Source organism: Pteronotus mesoamericanus, unplaced genomic scaffold (assembly GCF_021234165.1).
Source record: "Pteronotus mesoamericanus isolate MK-2021 breed Mesoamerican mustached bat unplaced genomic scaffold, CSHL_Meso_final scaffold_125, whole genome shotgun sequence".
NCBI classification, from domain to species: Eukaryota; Metazoa; Chordata; class Mammalia; order Chiroptera; family Mormoopidae; genus Pteronotus; species Pteronotus mesoamericanus.
Genome location: NW_026555304.1, coordinates 11,805,038 through 11,829,020, shown reverse-complemented (window position 1 = coordinate 11,829,020; position 23,983 = coordinate 11,805,038). Strand labels below are relative to the sequence as shown.

The following is a 23,983-nucleotide window of genomic DNA, read 5'->3' as shown; positions in this document are numbered from 1 at the left end:
CAATAAAGAGTTAAAGTAATCTCACAATTACTGTCTACATATTTATTCTGTTTTCTCTGTTAAGATAGGCTGATTTTTCATTGTCTTCTTACCTGTCTGAAATAAGTGTGTCTGCACATGACAGGCAGATCAGGGGCTGAGGTGTTTGGTTTTGTTTTTAAATTTCCACCTTTTTTAGTAGCCTGAGAGGATGGCTGGGAGCCAGTGGAAGGTTGGGCAATGAGTGAGCCCAGTGAGGTGGTGAGCTACCTTCTTAAGTATGGTGTGAGGTAGGGATCAGGATTCTGTATCCAGATTGCCCAGTGCCATTTGTAGAAATGGCACTTCATTTCCTCATTGCTCTGCACTGTCATTTTTGTCACAAATCAGGTATTTGTATATACGTGTATCTGTCCCCATCTCCAGTCTCTTCACTTGCCGTAGTGGACTGTCATTGTCCAAATACCACACGGTCTCATTCATTATAAATTTATTGTAAGATTATATTCAGGAGCATAATTTCTCTGGCTTCCTTGTTCTTCAAGATTATCTTGGGTAGTTTTTGCTCTTTGCTTTTCTATTCAGTTTTAGGATCAGCTTGTCAGTTTCCACAAAATACCTGCTGATGTTTTTTACAAAGATTACATTGATTTTATAGCTCAATTTGAGTATAATGGACAATATTGGGTTTCCAATCCATAAACTTTATTTAGGACTTATTTAACTTTTTAAATATTGACTTACAGTTTTCTTTGTGGATGTGTTTCTTGGAAATCTTTTATTAGATTTGTATCTGGTTATATTATTAAAAACAAAACGAAGCAAACAATAAATGAATTACCATATAGCCATCACCCAGTTTCAACAACTTTGTTACGTTTATATCCCTTCTTAATCCCACCATTTCCTCACAAATTATTTTGAAGCAATTTTAAAATATATCATTATAGGCATTTCCATACGTATTTCTAAAAGATAAGAAGGACTCTTTAGTTTTTTAAAAAATAAATACGACCCAGAGCAACAAGACAACGGGTCCTGAATGGCTGCGGTGGAGCCTGGGGTAGGGGGACGGAACCGAACGCCAGACTTGCCGCCGCCCAGTCCACGCCCTCCCATCCGCCCCCACCATGGATGGCTGAGAGCAACTGGGACACAAGGACAGTGCTGTGCAAGGGACCCCGGCCGCGCAGGCCCAGTCCATTCATGCCATCTTAGCAGCTGACACACGAGATGTGGAGAATTCCCAGAAATGGGCTGCTGGCCAGAACAAGCCGCATTCAGTCACCAAGAGCACAGCCGAGCTGGGCGGGGAGATGCTGGAGGTGCGCAAGGTGATCCAGCAGGACCGGACCGGCGGAACAAGGGGCTGACACAGAATACCTGGTGACAAAAATCAACAAAAATCCACAGGTCATCTCAGACTGTGAGAGTGGACAGGCCATTCATAATCAGGTTCTGAGCGCAACTGAGAGAGCTATCGGCCTCAAGCTCTGGGAGAAGGACGATGGGATGCCGACGACAAGGGGCCAAGGGCAAAATGAACCCAAAGCCGTGAAATCACTGCCTTCTGGCTGGTCTGGTTTGTCTGGCTACCCTAGACCAGCAGGGCCATCGTGTGTGTCTTTATGTGCCCAAGCGTGATACGGGGCGTCAGCCCAGCCCTGGAACTCCTTCCACCCAGAGCTGCTTTCAAATAAAACCTTGTACACTGTTTGCTTCTGCTGAGTGTTTTTCCTCCCTACACCCTCACCCCCAATTAGGTGCAAAACACCATCGCCCTCTCTCTCAGTGTCTGGCCACTTGTGGTGTGTCTCCTGGGGGAGCTGAGTGGGATGGGAGCAAGTCACAGGGGCAGGAGAGAGAGGGACCCTGCTGCCTCTAGCCCAGGGTGTTTGCCTCCCTTCAAACAAAAAGCAAAACAAAGCACTCCTCAATATCATTTTGTACCTAAAAATATAAATATAAGTCCTTTTACCATAAAATATCCAGTTAATGTTTTTTTGGTGCTAGTGTAACTGTCTTTAAAATTTTCTTTATCTTTGTGTCTTTCTGGTATGTAGATATTTTTATATGTTTGTCTTCTATCCAGTATTTTGCTAAAGTTATTTATTCTAATAATTTATCCCCAGATTATTTTGGCTTCCTATATACAAAATCATGTTATTCGTTGATATAATGACAGTCCACCTCAAGGGACAATAAAATTTGCCTGGTTTAGTAACCATCAGTTTAAAAAATGAAAGAAATAAACAGATGAAAAGTGAATGAATTTGACATTAAGATTCCGTCATCTAAGATGGAAAGAAAATTGAAGACTTTTTAGTAATCCTGTCACTATGTATTGTATTATCATTTTTGTAAGTTGCTAAAATTATTTATTCTATGTTTTTTTTAGCTTCCCATCACCAATTGTTCTTGGAGTTGGACAGGTAAGTGAAAAAAAGGATTAACCTCTTAATTAATCAGTACACATTAAATTTTAAGTGCTTTTGTTTAAGATTGTGGTTTACCAATTTATTCATCTGGTCACAGTACTCTTGGTGGAACAATGTGAAATAACACATTTTATTTCATTTTAGAATTTAGGAAGAGTGTATTTTTAGGAAAAAGACACACTTATTTTAATTTCCTTAGTAGAATTTAATTACTTTAAAATAAAGGGCCAGAAGACCGAAATCCTGCATGGTTGGCTGGGTAAGCAAGGAATGGGTTGGGGCCTGGGGTGGGGCCCCAGGGCATGGTGGCCCATTGAGGTGTGCACTTGCCAGCCGAGTGAGCCAGCTGAGTGAGCCAGCCGCTGCGCCAGAGAGGGGAGGGGCAGGGGAGATGCCGTGGGGCCTGCTAGGCCCTTATTATCAGAACTCCAGAGTTTTTTAAAGGGAAGCAGGGAATTTGAATTTCTTACATCAGATTTCCCAATTTGTAAATGCTGGCAGTGGATTCCAGTTTTTATAAGACAGAAAATGTTTGCTTCCTGTGGTTTGTGATTTTTGTTCTCAGGTATAAAGTTAACCTTGGAAAAGCTTTCAGACTAACCTGTTTGGCTGTTTCCCATTCATGTGAATTTGTGGCTTGTTCACTCTTTTGGTCATATGCTGGCGATTTCTAGCAGACAAGTGGGAACAATTATCAGGAATTTTTTTTCCTGGTTTAATTTAGAGGGAGAAAAAAATTAAAATTATGAAAATCATGTCTTAACAAAATGTCTAATTGCGAATCTGGAAAAAGCTGTCATTTATACCATCAAACATTAGTCTGGTTAAATGTTTTGCTAATAATGGTTACTCTTTGTAACATCATATTAGGGAGGAAAAAATAACAAACAATGTATTTCCTTAAAGTCAAAAAATATATTATGTTTATGTTTCAATGTGAAAATATGTAGAAAAAAACATTTTAAAAGATCAGTGAATATGTGATTATGTACGCTTTGGGCCTTTGTACTTCCTGAAGCAGATAAAATCACTGGCTGTACTCAGTAAAGGTAAAGTCTTTTTGATTTGTAATTTGTTGGTGGAAGGAGCAAGCAGACCTAATTTTAAAAGTCTGAATTACAGAATATTTTAAATAAGTGTTAGTATATGTCTGTAAGAATTGTAAAGTAAGTTATAAATATAAACTTTATAACTCAGCATGGGTTCTAGTTGTATAAATCTATTCTAAGTATTAAGTCTGTAATGTAAACTCATCGGGATCAAAGTTTGGGATTATAATCATATTGAAGTATTCCTTATATTTTTGCATGGAGAAAATTTTAATATGGAGAAAATTAAGTTCTCAATTTGCATAGGAAGATGATATTAAAATTTATATTTAATAATGATAATCTGGAGTATTACTAATATACCTGGCATGCTCCAGGATAATAGGATTTGAATGAGACTTTTTTTTGCAACACTGGACACATTGTAGAAAATATAAATACCTTTTAAAATTTGTTTTCCTCTTAATTTGCTTTTTGTGTTATAGAAATACTGGACTTTACCAAAAAGTGTATTTATGTGTGGAGTTTGTCCCCCCACTCACACCCCCACACTCACTTTATGGGAGAAGGTGACCGCATGCTTAGTATGTGGAAAGTATGGTCCAGGGTCCAGGGTTCTCACTGACTGTGGTCACTCTGGTCAGTTTGGGGGATACTGTTTCTTTTTGCCCTTTGTCACCATTCCTTAAGCCCCTTGAGATAAGGTGTATGTATGAGTCTATTTGATGCTATACTTTTTTGCCCATAGGTCTGCTGTAGGGCTAAAAATTTTCTTGCTTTTCAGTATTTTTTCTAAATTCATACAGTAGCAAGAAAATCAATTTTAATATTACAAGAAATAGTTAATTTTTCTTGGAACCTAGAAAATGATTTTTTTTGTATATATTTCTTTTTGATGAATCTGTTTTCTTCTGATGTCTTTGTAACTCAAACAGTCCGGATATTTTGCTGAAGTTTCTTTTCCCCTTTTCCTTAGATGGCAGCTACCATAATGATACTGTATGTGTCCAAGCTAAATAAAATAATTCACTTCCCTGATTTTGACAAGAAAATTCCTATAAAGGTATGTGATAAAAAATACATATAGCTATGATGGAAGATGTGAAATTATCACAGAATTACAAATTGATCTTACAGTACTGGTCCATTCCTGTATACACTGTGGTTCCTGTTTGCACTAAGTAGAAACACTTTAAACATTTAAAAATTGTAAATATGATTACCCTTGTAATCATTACCTGAGTCATAAAATGGGATCACAAAATCCTCCTTAACAAATTCTTAGGACTTTTGTAATAAAAATTTCCTTGCTTTTCAGTAATTTTTCTAAATGTGTATGCTTACCTGAATTTTGCAGTTTAGTTTTGCGTATATGTAAAGGGAATTAAACTCAATGTATTCTTTTGTATCTTGCTACTTTCATTTAATATTATAATGGTAAGATTCATCCATGTTGTGTGTAGCTGTATGCTTTTATTTACTTATCCGCTTTACAGTGTAAGGTAATTTTGGTTTCTAGTTTGGGAACTAGAAAAATTAAAAGTACTGTTTTGAACATACTTATAGTTAGATCTCAGCTAGCATTCCCGTAACAAAATACCACAGACTAGGTAGCTTAAACAATAGTAATGTATTTTCTCCCAGTTCTGGAGGCAGGAAGTTCAAGGTCAAGGTGAGAGCAGTGTTAGTTTCTGCTGAGAGTTCCATCCCTGGCTTGTAGACAGCTGCCTTCTTGCTGTGTCCTCACATGGTCTTTACTCTGTGTGCCTGCACTCCTGGTGTCTTCCTCTTATAAGGACACTGGTCCTTTTGGATTAGGGGCCCACTCTTATGGCCTCATTTAACCTTAATTACCTCCTTAAGTATCCTGTGTTCAAATACAGCCATCTGGGAATTAGGGCTTCAAAATGTGAATTTGGAGGGCACACACTTTAGTCCAAAACAGCATACATGCATGAGTTTCTCTGGGAGGTTATCAAGAAATGGAACTGCTGGCTCATAGTGAGCTCATCATGTCTTCAACTAGAGTAGGTAATACCAGATTGTTCTCCAAAGTGATTGTACCAATTCACTCTCATGACAGAAGTGCACTCCTGTTGCTTCTCATTCTTGCCATGTCAGCCGTTTTAAATTGTGCTAATATGGTAGATCTGTAAGAACATCTTCTTAGCTTTTACTTGCGTTTCTCTAGTTATTAATTCATTTTATTTCTCAAGTTGTTAAATTTTAATCCTCACCCGAGGATATTTTTATTGATTTGAGAGAGAGAGGAAGGGAGAGAAAGAAACATAGATGTGGGAGAGAAACATATATTGGTTGCCACCTGTGTGTATCCTGACCAGGAATCAAACTCACAACCCAAGTATGTGCTCTGACCCAGGAATGAACCTGCAACCTTTTGGTGCATGGGATGACGCTCTAATCAACTGAGCCACCCAGCCAGGACCCTTTTCATTTTTCTTTTAAAAGGATTTTATTTATTTATTTTTAGAGAGGAAGAGAGGGAGAGAAACATTGATGTGCAAGAGAAACATTGATGGGTTGCCTCTGGCACGTGTTCCCAACTGGGATCCTGGCCCACAGCCCAGCCATGTGCTCTGACTGGGAATCGAACCTGTGGCCCTTCAGTTTGTGGGACAATGCCCATCCCCCAAGCCACAACAGCCAGGGCCCCTTTTTATTTTTTAATGCCCACTTGGGTATCCTCTTTCGTGAAGTACTTGTTTAAGACTTTTGCCCATTTTTCTATTTGGTGGAAGTCTCTTTCTTACTGATTTGTGTAGGAGTTGTAAAAAATATATTAATGATAGTCCTTTTGTTACTTACATACAGTATTACAAGTACATTTTTTCTCTTTGTGGCATATTTTATGATGTATTCTTTATCGTGTGAAGGAATCTTAATTTTAAAACAGCTGAATTTTATCGGTCTTTTCCTTTATGATTAATCTCTATTTTTCTTATTTGGATAATTCTACTCTGAGGCAATAAAGATATTTTTCTAGATAAATAGTATATCGTTTTTCAGAATTAGATTTTTAATCTACTTGGAGTTGAGTTTTGTGGATGGTGTGAGATAATGGTCCAATTTCATTTTTTCCCTAAATAGGCACTTAGTTGTTACAGACTCAACCAAAAAGTCTGTCCTTAAAATTGTGCCACTGTCTTCACATATGCATGGGTCTGTTTCTGGGCTCTGTCTGCTTTTTCACTTGTCTATTTGTGTTTTCTGCACCATCACCATAAAATCTTAATTTTTATAGTTTTAGGAAAAGTCTTGTTATCTGGTACGACAAGTCTTTCCTTCCTGGTTCTTGATCTTTCACATTTCTATATAAATATTGGAAGCAGCTTTTCAAGCTTCAGAAAAATAACCTTTTGGGATTTTGATTAGGATTGCATAGAAGCTGTAAATCAATTTGGGATGCATTGACATTTTTAAAGTATTGAATCTTTCAATGCATGGAATATATATATGGGTGTGTGTATATATCCCCTCCTTAATTGCCCTTAGTAAAATTTAATAATTTTCTTTGTAGAGTTCTAATGTTTTTATTAGATTTATTCTGAGGTACTTATTTCTTTCATTTTATTTTTGCTATGAACATATCTTTAAAAAATACAGTATTTGGAAAATTAGAGGGCATATTTTTATATTGCTTTTTGTATCTGCAAAACTATGAACTATTAATCACAATTCATTTGTAGTTTCTTTTGGCAATTTCTACTTTCACAAGCAGGCAATTTGCAAAAAGTGACAATTTTCTTTCATTCTTTTCAACATTCTAACTTTTATTTCTTTTATTTGCTTTATCTATAACATAGGACTTCTAATGCAGGTTTGATAGAAATGGTAACACTGAGCATCTTTGCTCTCAGAGGAAAAGCTTTTAACAATTCACCATTAAGTAAAGTTTTGCTGTTTGTGCTTGAGGGGAAGTGAAGGAGAAAGAGAGGGAGGGAACCATAAATGTGTGAGAGAAACATCAATGCATTGCCTGTTGCAGGCCCCTAACAGGGAGCCTGACCGGAATTGAACCTGCAGCCTTTCCATTTGTGGGATGATGCCCAACCCACTGAGCCATACCTGTCAGGGATGCTGTTGGTTTTTTATAGATAACCTCTGTTTTTTTTTTTTTTTTTTCTTTTCTGTATCCTTCCTGAAGTCCTCCAAGATTTTCCTTATATATTTGGGTGCTCTCATGTTGGGTACATATATGTTTATAATGTTTATGTCTTCTTGATGGAATCTTCCTTTGAATATTTTGAAGTATACTTCTGGGTCTCTTTTAATGGCCTTTGTTTTGAAGTCTGTTTTGTCTAATATAAGCATTGCTACCCCTGCTTTTTTTTCCCTGTTCATGTCCTTGGAATATTTTTTTCCATCCCTTTACTTTCAGTCTGTGTAGGTCCTTTGTACTGAGGTAGGTCTCTTGTAGGCAGAATATGTGTGGGTCATGTTTTCTTATCCATTTGGCTATCCTATGTCTTCTGATTGGGGCATTTAATCTACTTACATTTAAAGTTGTTATTGATAGGTACTTATTCATTTTTCCCCTTTGTTCCTGTGTTCCTCTCTTTCACTCTTTTTCTTCATCTTCTTAAAGCAGTCCCTTTAGCATATCTTGCAGTGCTGGTTTGGTGGAGGTGTATTCTTTTAGCCTTCTTTTGTCTGGGAAACTCCTTATTTCGCCTTCCATTTTAATTGAGAGTCTTGCTGGGTAGAGCAGTCTTGGTGGCAAGCCTTTGTTTTCATGAATTGGGATATTTCTTGCCATTCCCTTCTGGCTTGTAGTGTTTCTCTTGAGGAGTCAGCTGCTAGCCTTATCAGGAATCTCTTGTATGTTATTACCTCTTTCTCCCTTGCCGCCTTTAGGATTCTCTATTTGTCTTTGATATTTGCCATTTTAATGATGTGTCTTGGAGTGGGGTTCATTGGGTTCCTCTTGAATGGGACCCTCTGTGCTTCCTGGACTTGTGACTTTTTCTCTCCTCCAAGTAGGGAAGTTTTCCATCATTACTTTTTCAAACAGGTTCTCTATCCCTTGCTCCTCTTCTTCTTCTGGTATCCCTACTATACAGATATTATTACGTTTCACGTTGTCCTGCATTTCCCTAAACGCCTCTTCATTCTTTTTGAGTCTTTTCATTTTCTTGCTATTTCTGGGAGCTTTTTTCTACTCGGTCCTGCAGTTCACTGATTCAGTCCTCAGCTTCATTGAGCCTGTTTTTGACTCCTTCTACTGTGTTCTTCAATTCAGAAATTGTATTCTTCATTTCCTCTTGCCTCTTATTGATAGTTGTATGTCCTTTTTCATGCTGATATAGTTTGCAGTAAGTTCCTCTTAGTTTCCCTATAGTTTTTTGTAATTCTCTCTGAGCTCACTGAGCTCATTGAGCTTCCATAGAACCATTGTTTTGAAATCACTATCTAATAGTTTACTTTGCCTCTATTTCATTTAGTTCTCTTTCTGGGGATTTCTCCTTTCCCTTCAATTGGGGTGGTGTTTCTTTTTCTTCCCATTATTTGTGAGACTCTTCTTTTTTGCTTCTGCTTTTTAAATTGATCTGTCTTGACTTCCTGACTTTGTGGTGTCAACTTCTATGGTAGGAGACCAATTTTTTTTCCCCCTTCTTTCTGGATCTTCCTCTGATGATGTCAGCTATTGACAACCATGTGACCTTAGGCAGTCTTTTTTTTTTTTTTCATGGTTAATAGGGTTTTTTTTTTTAAGGGAAAAAAGTTCTACAAACCTTTAATCAATAAATGGATAAAGAATACCAAAAAGTCATTTAAACCTTTTTTAAAAAAAATAATAGAAATAGGCAAGAAATATATTAAAACAGGTTTAGTTTCAACAAATAGTAAAGGAACAATTAAAATAACATCATTGTTACAATCAGGTTAATGAGTATTAAAAATATTGGTAATATCAAGTATTGGCAATTGTAAAAGGAACTGGGTATTCATAGAAACTTTTTCTTCATCTTAAAGCAGTCCATTTAGCATATTTTGCAGTGCTGGTTTGGTGGAGGTGTATTCTTTTAGCCTTCTTTTATCTGGGAAACTCCTTATTTTACCTTCCGTGTTAATTGAGAGTCTTGCTGGGTAGAGCAGTCTTGGTGGCAGGCCTTTGCTTTTCATTCCTTGGAATATTTCTTGCCATTCCCTTCTGGCTTGCAGGGTTTCTGTTGAGAAGTCAGATGCTAGCCATATTGGGGCTCCCTTATATGTTACTACCTCTTTCTCCCTTGCTGCCTTTAGGATTCTCTGTTTGTCTTTGATATTTGCCATTTTAATAATGATGTGCCGTGGAGTGGGCCTCATTGGGTTCCTCTTGAATGGGACCCTCTGTGCTTCCTGGACTTGTGTGTCTTTTCCTCTCCTCCAAATAGGGAAGTTTTCCATCATTACTTTTTCAAACAGGTTCTCTATCCCTTCCTCATCCTCCTCTGCTTCTGGTATCCCTATTATATGGATATTATTACGTTTCAGGTTGTCCGACCTTAGGCAGTCTTTAACAGACTTCCAGGAATCTACTGTTTTCGTCTGTCTCATCTAGTTGTTAATCTTTTTATAGATACCTCTTGCCTATGATATCTTTTGCCACATAACTTAGTGATTCAAAACAATTATCATTGTGCCACCAGTTTCGCTCAGATGGTTGGGTGTCCTTCCATAAAGCTATGGATCGCTGGTTTCATTCCTGGTCGGGGCACATGCCTAGGTTTTGGGTTCAGTCCCCAGTCAGTTGGGGCGTGAACTGGAGGCAGCTGATTGATCTTTCTCACATCAATATTTCTCTCCCTCTCCTCCCCTCTCTCTAGAAATATGTAAATAGAAAAAAAAAGGAATCATTTAATTATCTCTCAGTTACTGTGGTTAAGGAATTCAGGAAGATCTCAACTGGGCAGTTCTAGCTAGAGCTCCCATATAGTTGCAAACTGATGATGTCGAGCTGAAACAATGATGGGGGTGGGGTTGGTTAGCGCAGCTGGGGGCTGGTTGTGTATCTCTCTCTTCCGATAAGCTCAGGTCTCTCCCTAAGTGGGTGTGGTCACCCATCTAGACTAGTTTGGGCCTTTTTACAAAATGGCAGGTTCAGGTAGTCATCATAATGGTTACATGCTGGCCGAAGTCTTCAGGGGTGAGAGTATTCCAGCAAGGGGGCACCAAACTGCCTTGCTCTTTATGACCTAGCCTTAGAGGTCACATAGCACCATTGCATTTGTACATTGGTAATTAAAATAGCCCCACCTAATTTTAAGAGGAAGGGATGTAGATCCTACCTCTGGATGGAAGTGTCAAAGTACTATTTTAAGAGCATGTGGAATGGGAGATAATTGTTAACAGCCATCATCTCCAATTGTAGATTTATTTCTGTCAGTATTTCTGTCAGGTTTTTTGTTTTGTTTTATTTATTTTGTGACTGTATCTTTAGGTGCCAAAAAATTACCTAGTTAAATCTTTCTGGTGATGTAAAGCATTTAATTACATGAAGTGGACCACTTCTGTTTCAGTTCTTTTAGTGTTACCCTGGAAATTACAACAGGCATAACTAACTTATCAGTCTCCAAAGTTGATTAATACACGTACCCTCCCCCTCAACAATGCCAGGCCTTTCACCCATTTACCTCTCCTCACAATTTATATGCTTTTGTCAGCAGACACTTTAATGTATACTCTACCTTTATTTAAATTTAACAATATGTTTTATTTTCTTTTTTAAAAAACTATCAATGTATATTCATATTGTCAATATAGACACAGTCAAACCTGTAGAGAATTTTTGTGAGTTTATTTGAGCCAAACTGATGACAATTGCCAGGAAGCAAAACCTCAACCAGTTGAGATGACACTCCGAAGAATGGCAGTTTTGTACCTTATTTTATACATTATAATAAAAGAGGAGTCATAAGTGGGTTACATGAAATCCATTGGTGATAGATTAGGGAGGTGAGAGGAAGCAAAGTGGGGAAACCTCTGGGATTGGATAAAAAGGAAAATGATGGACGCATCTTTTACATAGGTGGGTACAGGATAGTAACAGTTAACAATTTACATGATAACAATAACAATGAAGGGATTTGTGATCTCCCCCTAGTTCAGTGCCTGTGCTTTGAGGGGTCTGGAAAAAGGAAATTTGACATTCCAAAGGTATGTTATTATAGATGCAAAAAGACAACAGACAGGCTCAGTTAAGGTAGAGATCAGCCTTTGTCAGGGGAAACGTGCCGGCCCAGGACATGACTGCCGCCATGACCTGCCTTTAGTTAGGGTAGGTTGCTAGGCTGAGCGTGTGCCCCATTTCTTCCACAACACTTACCCAGGTATTTACTGCTTCCTTTGCTTTTCTTTCCTATTTCATCTCACACTTCACATTTTCCTCCTGATGAAGCACCTACTTAAGAATTTACAGCTGGTGGTCAAGTCCCTTAGTTTTCATTTGTCGGAAAAAGTTTGAATTTTTCCTTTGTTCTTGAAGAATAGTCTTGTTGGCAGAATTTTGAAGATGAAATTCTGCTGTCCTCTGGCTTCTATTTTTTCTCTCTGAGTTTCTGTTCTCCCTTTAAGTTTTGGCCTGGGAATTCCTATTTTTCTTGTCCTTTTGTGCTTTTATGAAGGTTTTATAAGTTATTTTATCTAGCATTTTTAATTGTTTTCAGCAGCAGGATTAGCATAGATAATTTAACCCACTGTTGCTAGAAACTACAAGTCAGTATTGTTTTTATTTTGAAATTTTTATGGAAATGAAGACAACTGATTCTTTTCAATGCCTAAGACCCTCTAAAGTTGTAATATCACCAACTGTGTTATTGTTGGATCAGTTGTAGGCTGTTAACCTGAATAGCTATTGATGAATAAAGGGGAGGGTCCTGGATCTATTAACCTTTCTTCCTCAGATCTTTATTGCGCAAATTTCTTCATAGTAGAGTTCTATAACTTTTTTGGCACATGGTACTTAGTATTTCAGAACCCATATCTTAAACCCATAAGATAAAGGATATCTTATCTGAGTTACATGCTTAATGTCTTTTTAGTACGAAAAGAAATGTTAGACTCTCCTTGATAGCTATGGACTATTATGTCAGTTGAACTGTTCTGAAAAGTTAACATATGTGAAAGGATATTTATTTTTTTCACTTAAGAAAGACTAGGTATTACATTCTGTTTCTTCATTATGTTCTGAACAGTATATCTCTTGACAATCTGAAAATAATTCAGGAGGTCAGAGCTCAGTAAACCTAAATTCAAGTATAGGGTGAGGATGTGCATTGTTTGCCTTATGTAGATAATTATTTTAGGCTTTTAAGACAAAGTAATTTGAAAGTAATGTGGCTGGTATGCACATCTTTTTGAACGGGTCACCAATCTCGTGACATTCCAGTGAGAGATGTGAACAAACTTTGCCTTTGTCCAGAAAAGTGCAATATATGAGTGCACAAAATACAGAAGTTTGCACTTTTTACAGCCTTTTGAACTTCATGCATGAACTGTAAGCACCCCTCCTTAACTCAACAAGAAAGGTCCCTGTCCAGAGGCTTCCTTTAGGAACATAGTCTATTATGGGCAAAGTCAAGATTTCTATTTCTATCCAGCTTCCCCATGAATATGGATATCAGTGCCCACCTAGCTATTTTGATCACGTGGACAGACTTGTGAATGTGTTTTGGATTCTGCACAATTCACATTCATTGCAGAGAAAAAAACTCAGAAGTGTTTGCTTACTTCTGGGGAGTGAATGTCACCATTTTTATATATGAAGGAAAATATGTTATTGAAATTCTAACCAAATATTCTTTCTTTTTTATTGAAGCTGTTTCCCCTGCCTCTTCTCTACGTTGGAAACCACATAAGTGGATTATCAAGCACAAGTAAATTAAGGTAGAATGCAGGGTAATGGTTCTTCACTTGTTTGCTTCTAATGATATAAAGGCCACATTCAATTTTTCAAGATACTGCTTGGGCTACATATAGAACACAATAATATTTAATAATTTGTAAAATAAGATAGAGTTTTGGGTTTAACTTGTTAGTGCTTTTAGAAATGTTAAAAAAACTGTTTTTTTCTTCTTTTTTTTGTTTATGTTCAAGTCTGACCATAGAAAGTGAGATCTCTAGGATCAAGATACCTGCGGGGGGCGCGATTTATTCAGGAAGAACCATTTATATAAGTGTAGTTCTGTGTAACTTGGTTTCATCACAGTTTTAGAAAAGCAGAAACATTCTGTCATTTGGTACAGGTCATATTTGGTACAGGGAAAAAGAAATAGCAGACATTATCTTCAAGTGTGTGCTATATACTTCTACAATTTTCATTTAAATTTATTTCAGAGTCCCTTCATTGACTACATTTGTTAAAAGTAACTATAAAATATAAAAATGGAAGTGTAGAAAGACCCAACCATCCTATAAATCAGGACACTTGGTATGAAATATGTAGCCTAATGAACACACATCAGAGTCACTAATCTTATTTCAAAGATGTAAATAATGAAGTTTGTACAAAGAGTGACAAAAATGGAGGAGAACCGGCTTGAATAGTGAGAATGGAAAAGAGGCAGGTACAAGGTAGGCCAGAAGGAGAAGGACATATAAAACAGAGAAGGATGAAATTTGGCCTGTTGCCTTTCTCTTGTTTAGAAAGGAAAGGACAGGTGTGCTTATGAAAGAAATGTGAAATACTGTTTTCAGTTACACATATTAGTTGGTTTGTTGTTTTCTTATCTGATCAGGGCAATAATTTTTCCTTAATTACCTCAAATTTGTTTTAAAGCTTCCTGTGGTAGATGTTATTGCTGTGTTACCATGTATCCTTTTGGCCTTTCTCTGAGTGGTCTGCAGGCCTGCGGGCCTGGGTGGTGCCCTCAGTTAACAATGACAGCTGGCCACCTCTCACATTGCAGGTCTCTGCCTCCCATATGAGGGCCTTTTTCTTTTCCTTTTTTTTCTTTTTTAGTGATCCTAGTGGAAACTTGTTTTGTAGAAACATTCAATTTGTTGGGGGTAATACTGGTTAATAACTTTATATACATTTTGGATGTACAACTTTATAGTACAACATCTATATACGCTCTTGTACACTTACCTGCTGATGTCTAGTTTCCTTCCTTCACCATATATTTGACTCCCTTTACCCTCTTTGTCCTCCCCTAGACCCCTTTCCCCTCTGGTAACCACCATTCTGTTGCCTGTATGTATGAGGGTTTGTTTTTTTTTTTTTACGATTTTGTTTATTTTTTTTTAGAGAGATGAGAAGGGAGGGAGAGAAACATCAAATGATTACCTCTCACATGCTCCCAACCAGGGACCTGGGGCACAACCCAGGCATTTGCCTTGTCCTGGAATTGTAGGGGCAACTTTTCACTTTGCAGGATGGCACCCAACCATCTGAACCACACTGGTCAGGGCGGTATCTATGAGTTTTTTGTTTGTTAATTTTGTTTCTTCATTTGTTGTTTTTTTTTTGTTGAAAATATGAGTGAAACCATATGGTTCTTTTCCTTTTCCACCTGACTTATTTAACTTAAGATTTCTCCATGTTGTTCCAAGTGGCAGTATTTTATCTTTATTTATGAATTAGCATTATTTCGTTGTGCATATGTGAAGGGGAGCAGCCTCTGTCTTGCGGAGCCGCTCCGGATCGCTCCGGATGGAGAAATAAAATAAGTCGTTCCAGACGTTTCTCAGTCTGCCAGGGAAAGGGGCTGGCAATCCCCTCTAGTGGAGAATGCCCTGAGCCCCTGTGTTGAGTGGCTTTTTCTGAAAGGGTTATCAATGGGGACTAGGTAGTAGGAATGTACAGGTATTCTCATTACATCAATATGTTAATGTTTACAGAGAATAGATGATGTTTTGAAGAAAACAAATGGCAGGAACACACCGATTTACAAGGGTCCGAGATGAGTAAACATAAGAGCGCCAAGTGGTTTAGGGTCAGGGTCTGTGAATAATGTAAATTTCCTTCCCAGCGTGAGGCGGTTGTCATAGCTTTGAGGGCAGAACACAGCATGCTTCAAGTAATTTACTTCACGGCCTGATTTCCCCGCAGGAACCGTCTGATCCAGTCTAGGGCTGCCTCTAGTATTGTTTCAAGCCTTAGCCAGGCGGGTGCAGCAGACTAGCCAAGAGATAAGGAGACTTCTTTCAGATAGAACAGGGACTCCGGCCATATCAAAGCTGAAGGGTGAGGGTCTTTTGCCCCTTCTCCGTGTCCCCCAAGTCCTTCCCTAATGGCCCCCATGGGACTGTGCCTGTCTTAGGTTGCCCCTGCCATCGAGGGGTCTTACCCATCATTGACTGACCAGCCATCCTCCAGGACTAAGCAGGGTGAATGTGAGGGAAGCAGGGGCTGCACCCCTGCCAGGGGGACAGGTTTTGTCTCCTCAGTGGCCTATTTTCCCAAGGCCCCCTCGCTCAGCTCCAGCCTTAAGGCATTTTCGCCATTGGAAAGGCTACAGTTCCTGAAACCAGGCGGGACAGTTCCCAACATATATGTACCACATATTCGTATCCAGTCATCTGTCAAAGGACATTTAGATAGTATCCATGTCTTGGCTATTGTAAATAATGCTGCAATAAATGTAGGAGTAAAATATATATATTTATGAGTACGCATTTTCAGTTTTTTTCAGAAGATATCCAGAATAGGGGTTGTTGGGTAGCATAGTAGGTGTATTTTTAATTTTTTGAGGAACCTCCGTACTGTACCAATTTACTTTCCCACCAGCAGAAAAGAGTCTTTTCAACAAATGGTGCTCAAACAATTGGACATCACACAAAAAATTGAATCTAGACACAAGCTTTACATCTTTCCCAAAAATTAACTTTAAAATGATCATATACCTAAGTATAAAATGTAAACTATAAAACTTCTGGAAGAAAACTTAGGAGTAAATCTAGATGATCTTGGGCTTGGCAATGAGCTTTTAGACACAATGCCAAAAGCACAGTCTATGAAAGAAAAAAATGAAAGCAGAACTTCATTAAAATTTAAAGTGTCTGCCCTGAAAGAGTGTTAAGAGAACGAAAAGACAAGCCACAGACTGAGAGAAAATATTTGCAAACACGTATCTGATAAAAAACTTGAATCAAGCAAATGAAAATTTATGAGTTCATGACAGCAAAAAACAAAAACAACTCTCATTGGTTACCAGTGAAGATGACACACTATTATTTCTCTGAACATTTAAAAATGATGCTCTTATCCTGCCTTTCCTATGTGAAATGGTGAAAATTTGTATTTATTTAAGAAGTTTACACAATAAATACAGAAGGGGTAACATAGGTAAAAAAAAAAATCACCATTTTGCAACTTGCAGTGAAATAATGGGTCTAGATAATAATCATCAATGTATACTAAACCTATTAGGTGAAAAATTGATGTTCCCCTGTCCCAGCATCATTTGTTCAAAAGACTGTTCTTTCCTTGTTGTATTGTCTTGGCACCCATGTTGAAAATAATTGACCATTATTGTAAGGATTTATTTCTTGATTATCTATCCTATTCTATCGATTATAGGAGTGTGCCTGTCCTTAAACCAGTGCTTACTATTGTAGCTTTGTATTAAGTTTTGAAATTGGGTCTACCAACTTTTTTCTGCTTTCTTTCTTTCTTTTTCTTTAATGATATTTTTTTGCTTGTGTCTCCCCTTTATTCCCTTCCACCCTACACCGCCCCATCCCCCTGTTTTCCGCTCCCCATCCCTCCCACTTAGTTCATGTCCATGTGTCATACATATAAGTTCTTTGGCTTCTCCATTTCTTATACTCTTCTTAACCTCCCCCTGTCTATTTTGTACCTACCAATTATCCTTCTTATTCCCTGTACCTTTTCCCCCATTCTTCCCCTTCCCCTATGTTTTACTGTTCATAGTTTTTTATTTTCTTTTTCTTAGATAAGTCCCTTTGACATTTCATATAGTAAGAGCTTGGTGATGATGAACTCCGTTCACTTTACATCCTCTGGGAAGCCCTCCCATTCTAAATGATAGCTTTGCTGGATAGAGTAATCTTGGATGTAGGTCCTTGCTTTTCATGACTTTGAAAACTTCTTGCCAGCCCCTTCTTGCTTTCAAGGTTTCTTTTGAGAAATCAGCAGATAGTCTTATGGGAACTCCTCTGTAGGTAACTATCTCCTTTTTCTCTTTCTGCTTTTAAGATTCTCTCCTTATCTTTAATCTTGGGTAATATAATTATGATGTGCCTTGGAGTGTACTTCCTTGGGTCTATCTTCTTTAGGACTCACATTTCTTTGTCTCAGCACTCTTGTTATACTGTGAGGGGCAGAGCCCTAGGTATTCACCAGGGTGGGGCAACTCATGTCTCTGTGTTATGACACTGTATATGGGGGAGGTGTCAGAGAGGAAACAGTGCCACTTGCTCAGTTCTCAACTGGGTTTTAGTCACTTCCCCTGCTACCCACAAGCAAATTGGGCACTTCTGGTGCTGATATCCAGGTGGGTGGGTTTATGTACATTCTAGGACCCTATGCATCTCTCCAGTGTACTCTCCTATGAGGCTGGGTGTTTTTCTTGCCACTGCAACCCCTATAGGTTTTTACAGCCAGAGGTTTCTTTTCCCACTCTGGAACCCTAGGTTTCGCGGTCTTTCTTGCTCTTCTGTTCCTACTGGTTTATCCACACGCAAATGTGGGACCACTAGCCACTCCCAGTCCTCCAGCTGCTGCCTTGCCACACATCCTCTCCACCCCAACTGCCCATCTCTGCCCCTCCTACTGGTCTGAATTGGTGTTTCTTCTTTCACTCCTTGGTTGTCAGACTTCCATACAGTTCAATTTTCTGGCATTTCTGGGGTTTTTTTTTTTCTCTTAAATTTCTTGTCCTACTTTTGGTTGTGTGAGGAGGCAAAGTGTATCTATCTATGCCTCCATCTTGGCCAGAAGTCCGAAAATCACCAGCAGTAATTTTGATGGGGATTGTGTTGAATCTGTTGGACTGCTTTGGGGAATATTTCCATTTTAATGACATTATGCCTTCTGACCCATAAACATAAGAATGTCTTGTCACTTAATCATCTTTACCCTTTTAACAATATTCTGTAGTTTTTAGTGTATGAATCTTACATTTCTTTTCTTAAATTTATTCCTAAGAATTTTTTTCTCTTTGATGCTATCATAAGTGGAATTGTTTTAATCTCTTTTAGGATTACTCATTGCTAATGAATATTAGTAGAGCTGATTTTTGTATATTCATTTGTTTCTGGCATACTTCTTTAACTCATTAGTTGTAATAAGTTTTATACATTTTTAAATACAATTTATTTATTTATTTGAGAGAGGGGAAGGGAGGGAGAAGGAGAGGGGGAGAAGCATCGATGTGGGAGACAAACATCAATGTGATAGAGAAGCATTGAATAGTTCCCTCTTGCACATGCCTGACTGGGACTGAACCCAGAACCCAGGCATGTGCCCTGGCCAGGAATCGAACCGGCAACCTTTCAGTTTGTGGGACAACACCCAACCAACTGAGCGACACTGGTCAGAGCTGTAATAATTTTTAAATGAATTCCTTAGGCTTTTCTATATATATCATCTGTATATAAAGGTAACTTTATTTCTTCCTTTCCAAACTGTGCTTCCCCCCGCCCCCTTGCCTAATTGCCTTGTCTAGAACCTCAAGGACAATGGTGAATAGACTTAATGGTGAGAGAGACCTTCATGGTCCTATTCTTGGTCTGAGGAGGAAAACATTTAACTTTCGATTATTAAGTATATCTTACCTGCTTTTAAAAGACATTATCTAAAAATATTTTTTAAAGTTAATTGAAAGCAGCAAGGCTTTTATTTGACTACTCTGACTAAGGCAATTCAAACAAGTCTCATCTCTTTTTCTTTTTTATTTGAAGCTGTTTATTAAGAAACAAAAGACCCAGAAAGAACCTTTGACCCTCCCCTCTTTCCTGCCCAAGAGATTAAGCTCTCATAAGAAATCTTTCAGTGTGGACATAAAGTTCCTGAAAATCCTTTCCACACTTGGTCTCTGGTTGTAGTGCCACTGTTAATGTGAAATCTCTCCTCAGGTCTGGTCGGGAGGAGCTGGCCACTCCCACTCTGGGTTGTGGTTCTGACTTTCCTTCCCAAGGCCACCATCTCCTGAGGGTCACATCTGGAAGCAGGTAGAGGTGGACTGTTCCAGCCCTGGCAGTCTGTTGGCTGTACATTGATCTGTGTCCTGGAATCTCCGGGGTTTAAGAGTTGGTAAAAGTAGTTTTTTAAAGCACTGAATGTAGCCTCATTACATGAAATTTTGAAGGAGAAATCACTGGTAATTCTCTCTGCTAACACACTATTTTAAATATTTATTTTTAGTCTTTTTTATCTACAGAATATGCCTTGTTACAGTTGTAGACTCTACATAATTTTATATCTTCCTTGTTTTAATTAATACTTATTTTCTAATAGTAGTAGAGTTATCATATATGTTTCCTCAGTGTATTTATCATAATTTATTTAACCATCGTTTCGTTGTCTGACATTTTGTTGTTTCTGATGTTTTTTCCCAAAGATACTACTGCAGCGAACAATTTTGTGCACATGGTTTTGTTTTTTCTTTGGATTATTACTTAGGATACGTTTGCCAACAAGAAGTAATTAGGTCCAGGGTTAGGCACATTTAATGACTCTTGATATATAGCGCCAATTTGTTTTGCCAAAGGGTGTATTGGTTCACATCGTGTACTAGTTTAGCACAATTTTGTAGTAGTTGGATATTGTTGTTTTAAATAGCTAATAGGTGAAAGCGACATGAGATTATTTAATCTTCTGTTTTTAAATTATTTAATGTGATTTGTAAGTAGCATACATGAGAATTAGGTTAATTCTTCATATTTAATTTGGAAAATTAGTGGCTTAATTAAAAATGTAAAACAGGTTAAAAATTTTTTTGGTGCCTGATGGTATTCTACTTAAATCTTTTCCTGACAGCTTGCCGATGTTCACAGTGCTCAGGAAATTTACCATTCCACTTACTTTACTCTTGGAAACCATAATACTCAGGTGATTTTTGTTTTTCTTCTGTTCCTCTGATGTCCTCTTTCCCCTTTCCTGCAGTATTTTTACATAGCAAATTCTCAACGTCTAGTCTTCTTTCCAAATAGTTGATTTGAATTGTTAGTAGCAATAACTTAAGGACAAATAGTTTGTTAACTTAAAAGCAGCCTCCTGTTTCCATGATTCCCTATGAACTTAATGAGTGAATTTTTAATTATAATTTTACATTAGACAAATAATACATGTTGGTGTAGAAACTTATTTTTTTTAAAACCAACAACCCTTAAACAGGTATAAATGTTTCCTTAGCCAGGTGGCCTATACACTGATTTTGGAACACAGGAAAAATTGTCCATGTGTACATCTAGGCTAGGAGGGGAGACAATCAGGGAAATCCATTCTGATGCAGTGATAATGATGGAACATCAGAATACTTATTTTTATAATGTTGGGTTAGAAATTTTTCATAAGGATACTCAGGCTGACATCCAAAAAGGTAATTCCTGATTTTGCTGTGAAGGTAATTTAGCAATGAATTTGGATGATGGCCCAATTTTATCTTAACCTTTGGATGCTTGATTTATAAGTATGTACCAACTAGACCTACCAGCAAGAGCTGTTCTGCATTTTGTCTCGGCGTCTCTCTAGTGAGAACAGAGAAATACATTCATAATTAGATTAAGGCAGTTCTTAAGTAATGCAGTAAATTTGGTCCAATTTACTAATCTCCTTACAGATACTTTTAATGTGTTCCCTAGGTAAAGCATTATTCATTTGACTTTAGCTATAAAACTGTTAGCAATGTTTATATTCAGTTTGTTTTTAAAATATGTTCTATCTTTTTTTACTCTCTTGCTTCATTGGTCTGTCTGTCTCTCTCTCGACCCATCTGTGTATTTATTACAGGAAACAATATTCCTCGGACATCATTGTCAGTGTCTTTGCCATCATTCTCGGTGCTTTCATAGCAGCTGGGTAAGACTTTGGGCAGTTTCTGCTCAATAACTTCTTTGTGTCTTTGACAATAGGCCAAGCCTCGTACTCATTTTTTATTTTCCTTCTGGCTGCTGTTGAACTGAGCAGCCAAGAGACAACCTGTTGGTGTTAGGGAACCTCCCTGTGTTCCTGTGAAAGGCAAACTGGATTCCATGTTAGCCGGAACATTTCTGAGAATATATAAAGAGAGCATTATAACATGTGAATATAACATCTCTTCATAAAAAAGGAATGAACTATTTACTTTTATTACTGAATATTTGTCTTCAGTATAAAAATTTTACTTGAAAACTTCTTAGGCATTTGATTAAGAAGAGTAACAGATTTATTAAGCTCTTGAATGCTGACTTGTTTTATCGTCCTGTGATGCCTTAGCGGTTAGTGTTTCCAAGGCAGAACACTCTCATGAAATATCTTGCAATGTTTGGGACAGGAGCCCACAATACCAGTGCATGACTAATACCTTACTCACTAATATGCAAGACCAGGAATGAGAACTCCAAGTCTGCATTTGAAGCAGGCATTCAGACTCCTATTTTTTATAGCATGGTGTTTACAGCATGTGGGCAGTTACAGTCCCTGGGTTTAAAACTTAGTCTTGCCTCCATCAGTTCTTTCTCAGCCTACCTGTGCCTCAGTGTCTTCATCTATAAAGATTATAATAGAAAAGAAAAACCAACTTGAATGAAGGGAAGAAAGAAAAGGTTAGAGGAATTCCAGTTAAACTAGTGTCGTCATTTAGAAACGGCAGTTCTGGATCATTACTTGCAAATTAAATAAGGGTGTGGGCTACAGTGCCAGGATGTCTGGGATTTTATTCTGGCCGCCTCCCTTACTGGCTGTGTAAACAGGGACAAGCTATTCAACCTCCCTATGCCCGTTATTTCAACTGTAAAGTAGAGATTAGAATACCATCCACCTAATAGGCTCCTCGTGAGAAGTAAATGAGGGAATAATAAACTAGGATTTACACTAGTGTGTGGCCAAGGTCAACAAAAATGTATTGAGTGTTCACTGTATGCCAGGCATCATTCCGGGTGCTGAGGAATCTACCAGTTAACAAAACAGACAAGATTCCTTGCCTTCATGGTGCTTCCATTCTATTTGATGGACAGACAATAACCCAAAGAAATAGACTTAAAAATATAGCAGACCAAATGGTAACAGACAATAAGTTTTATTATTATTATCATAGTAAATGTACAGACCACAGTTTATTAGTGGTGTTTTCATGTGTATCTTGCTCCTCCCCAGTCCAGCTGAGGCTGAGTTCAGCCCCTTGGAGGCTGGCCCCTGTGTCAGCGCTGTGTTCCCTCATGTGTTCATGGCACAGACATGAAGCAGAAGTACTCAGAGCCTGTTTTAGTCATGAAGACATTTGCTCAGACAAAATCAGATGAGTGAAGTAGCTAAGAAAGGGAGGTGCCCTGTTGTAAGTTCCCTCCCTCCATGGCACTCTGGGGATCACCCCCAGGCAGCCTCTCTCTCCTGCATTTCTTTGAGCTCAATTTGAAATCCATTGACTTAGAGCCAGTTGAAGACTTTTACAAAAAAATGGTTTATAAACATGTCTGTAAGTCTTTGGTGAGGAATAGCACTTCAGGGGCTGTGTGTGTGTGGAAGCATGTTCCAGGACCAGTTAGTAGAAATTCAGCTCATAGTTGACATATATGATGCTCTAATGAGCTGGAAGGGTAGCTGGCATTACCTAAGAGCCAGCTTGCAATAGTGATTCTTGACTTTCCCCTCTCTCAGCACCCACAGAATGGAGAACATCCTCGTGAGTGACAAGTACAGACAGTTCCTAGCTGTAGGCCAGCTGAGGCCCTAACCTTCCGTCCTGTCACTGAAATTAACTCATCCAAATGCAAGTAATCCTAGAATGGACTCAGTTCAATCAGCCAGTTAATGCTGCTATTACAAACAGCCCCCACATTTCATCTTGATGGTTTAGCATATCAAACGTATTCTGCTCACACCACACATGCAAACCAATACCATTTAATGTGTGTGCTCTACTCAGTGTAGCTGCTCAGAGATTCAGGTTGATGGGACCCTGCCTCAAAGGGAGCTTCTTACTCATCCAGGCTGGAAGGGGGGATATGGGAAATTGTGCACTCACTTCTGCAAGCTTTGGCCCTGAAGTGAGGTGTTAATTCTTCTTAGACTTTATTTGCCCAAGTCACATGTCCAGAAAAAGTTGAAGTAGAATGTCTAAACAGCCCTAAATGACAACCATATTTAACCACAAGGGTTAACCATGAATCTGCTCATTTATAAACAAGTAAATTCTTCTCAAACTTCTGTGCTTTCACTACTGGCTTAACCAAATGCTGTTTGGAACTGCCCTGGCCCCAACTGCTCACCCCCACAATCCCCAGAGAGAGACCTGAGAATTCTGGGGATTTCCTTCAGGCTCTCTGAGGAAGTGAGCAACACCTCCCTTCATTCCTCTAGAAACCTGGCTATTTTGCTTTTTCTACTCTTTGCCAGTTAAGGGAATGGCCAAC

At 38.3% G+C, this 23,983-nt stretch overlaps 1 protein-coding gene and 1 pseudogene across 1 annotated transcript in view; both read left to right on the top strand.

Annotated features, from left to right (window-relative positions):
- SLC35D2 (solute carrier family 35 member D2) overlaps positions 1 to 23,983 on the top strand; it is a 48,673-nt gene that overhangs the window by 6,881 nt on the left and 17,809 nt on the right. Inside the window, exons 2-6 of the mRNA XM_054588098.1 lie at positions 2,378 to 2,411; positions 4,443 to 4,529; positions 13,284 to 13,351; positions 20,412 to 20,483; positions 21,384 to 21,452. Of these exons, the coding sequence (XP_054444073.1) occupies positions 2,378 to 2,411; positions 4,443 to 4,529; positions 13,284 to 13,351; positions 20,412 to 20,483; positions 21,384 to 21,452 (330 nt within the window). The remainder of the gene's footprint in view (positions 1 to 2,377; positions 2,412 to 4,442; positions 4,530 to 13,283; positions 13,352 to 20,411; positions 20,484 to 21,383; positions 21,453 to 23,983) is intronic.
- Positions 1,114 to 1,565, top strand: LOC129082375 (endothelial differentiation-related factor 1-like; annotated as a pseudogene).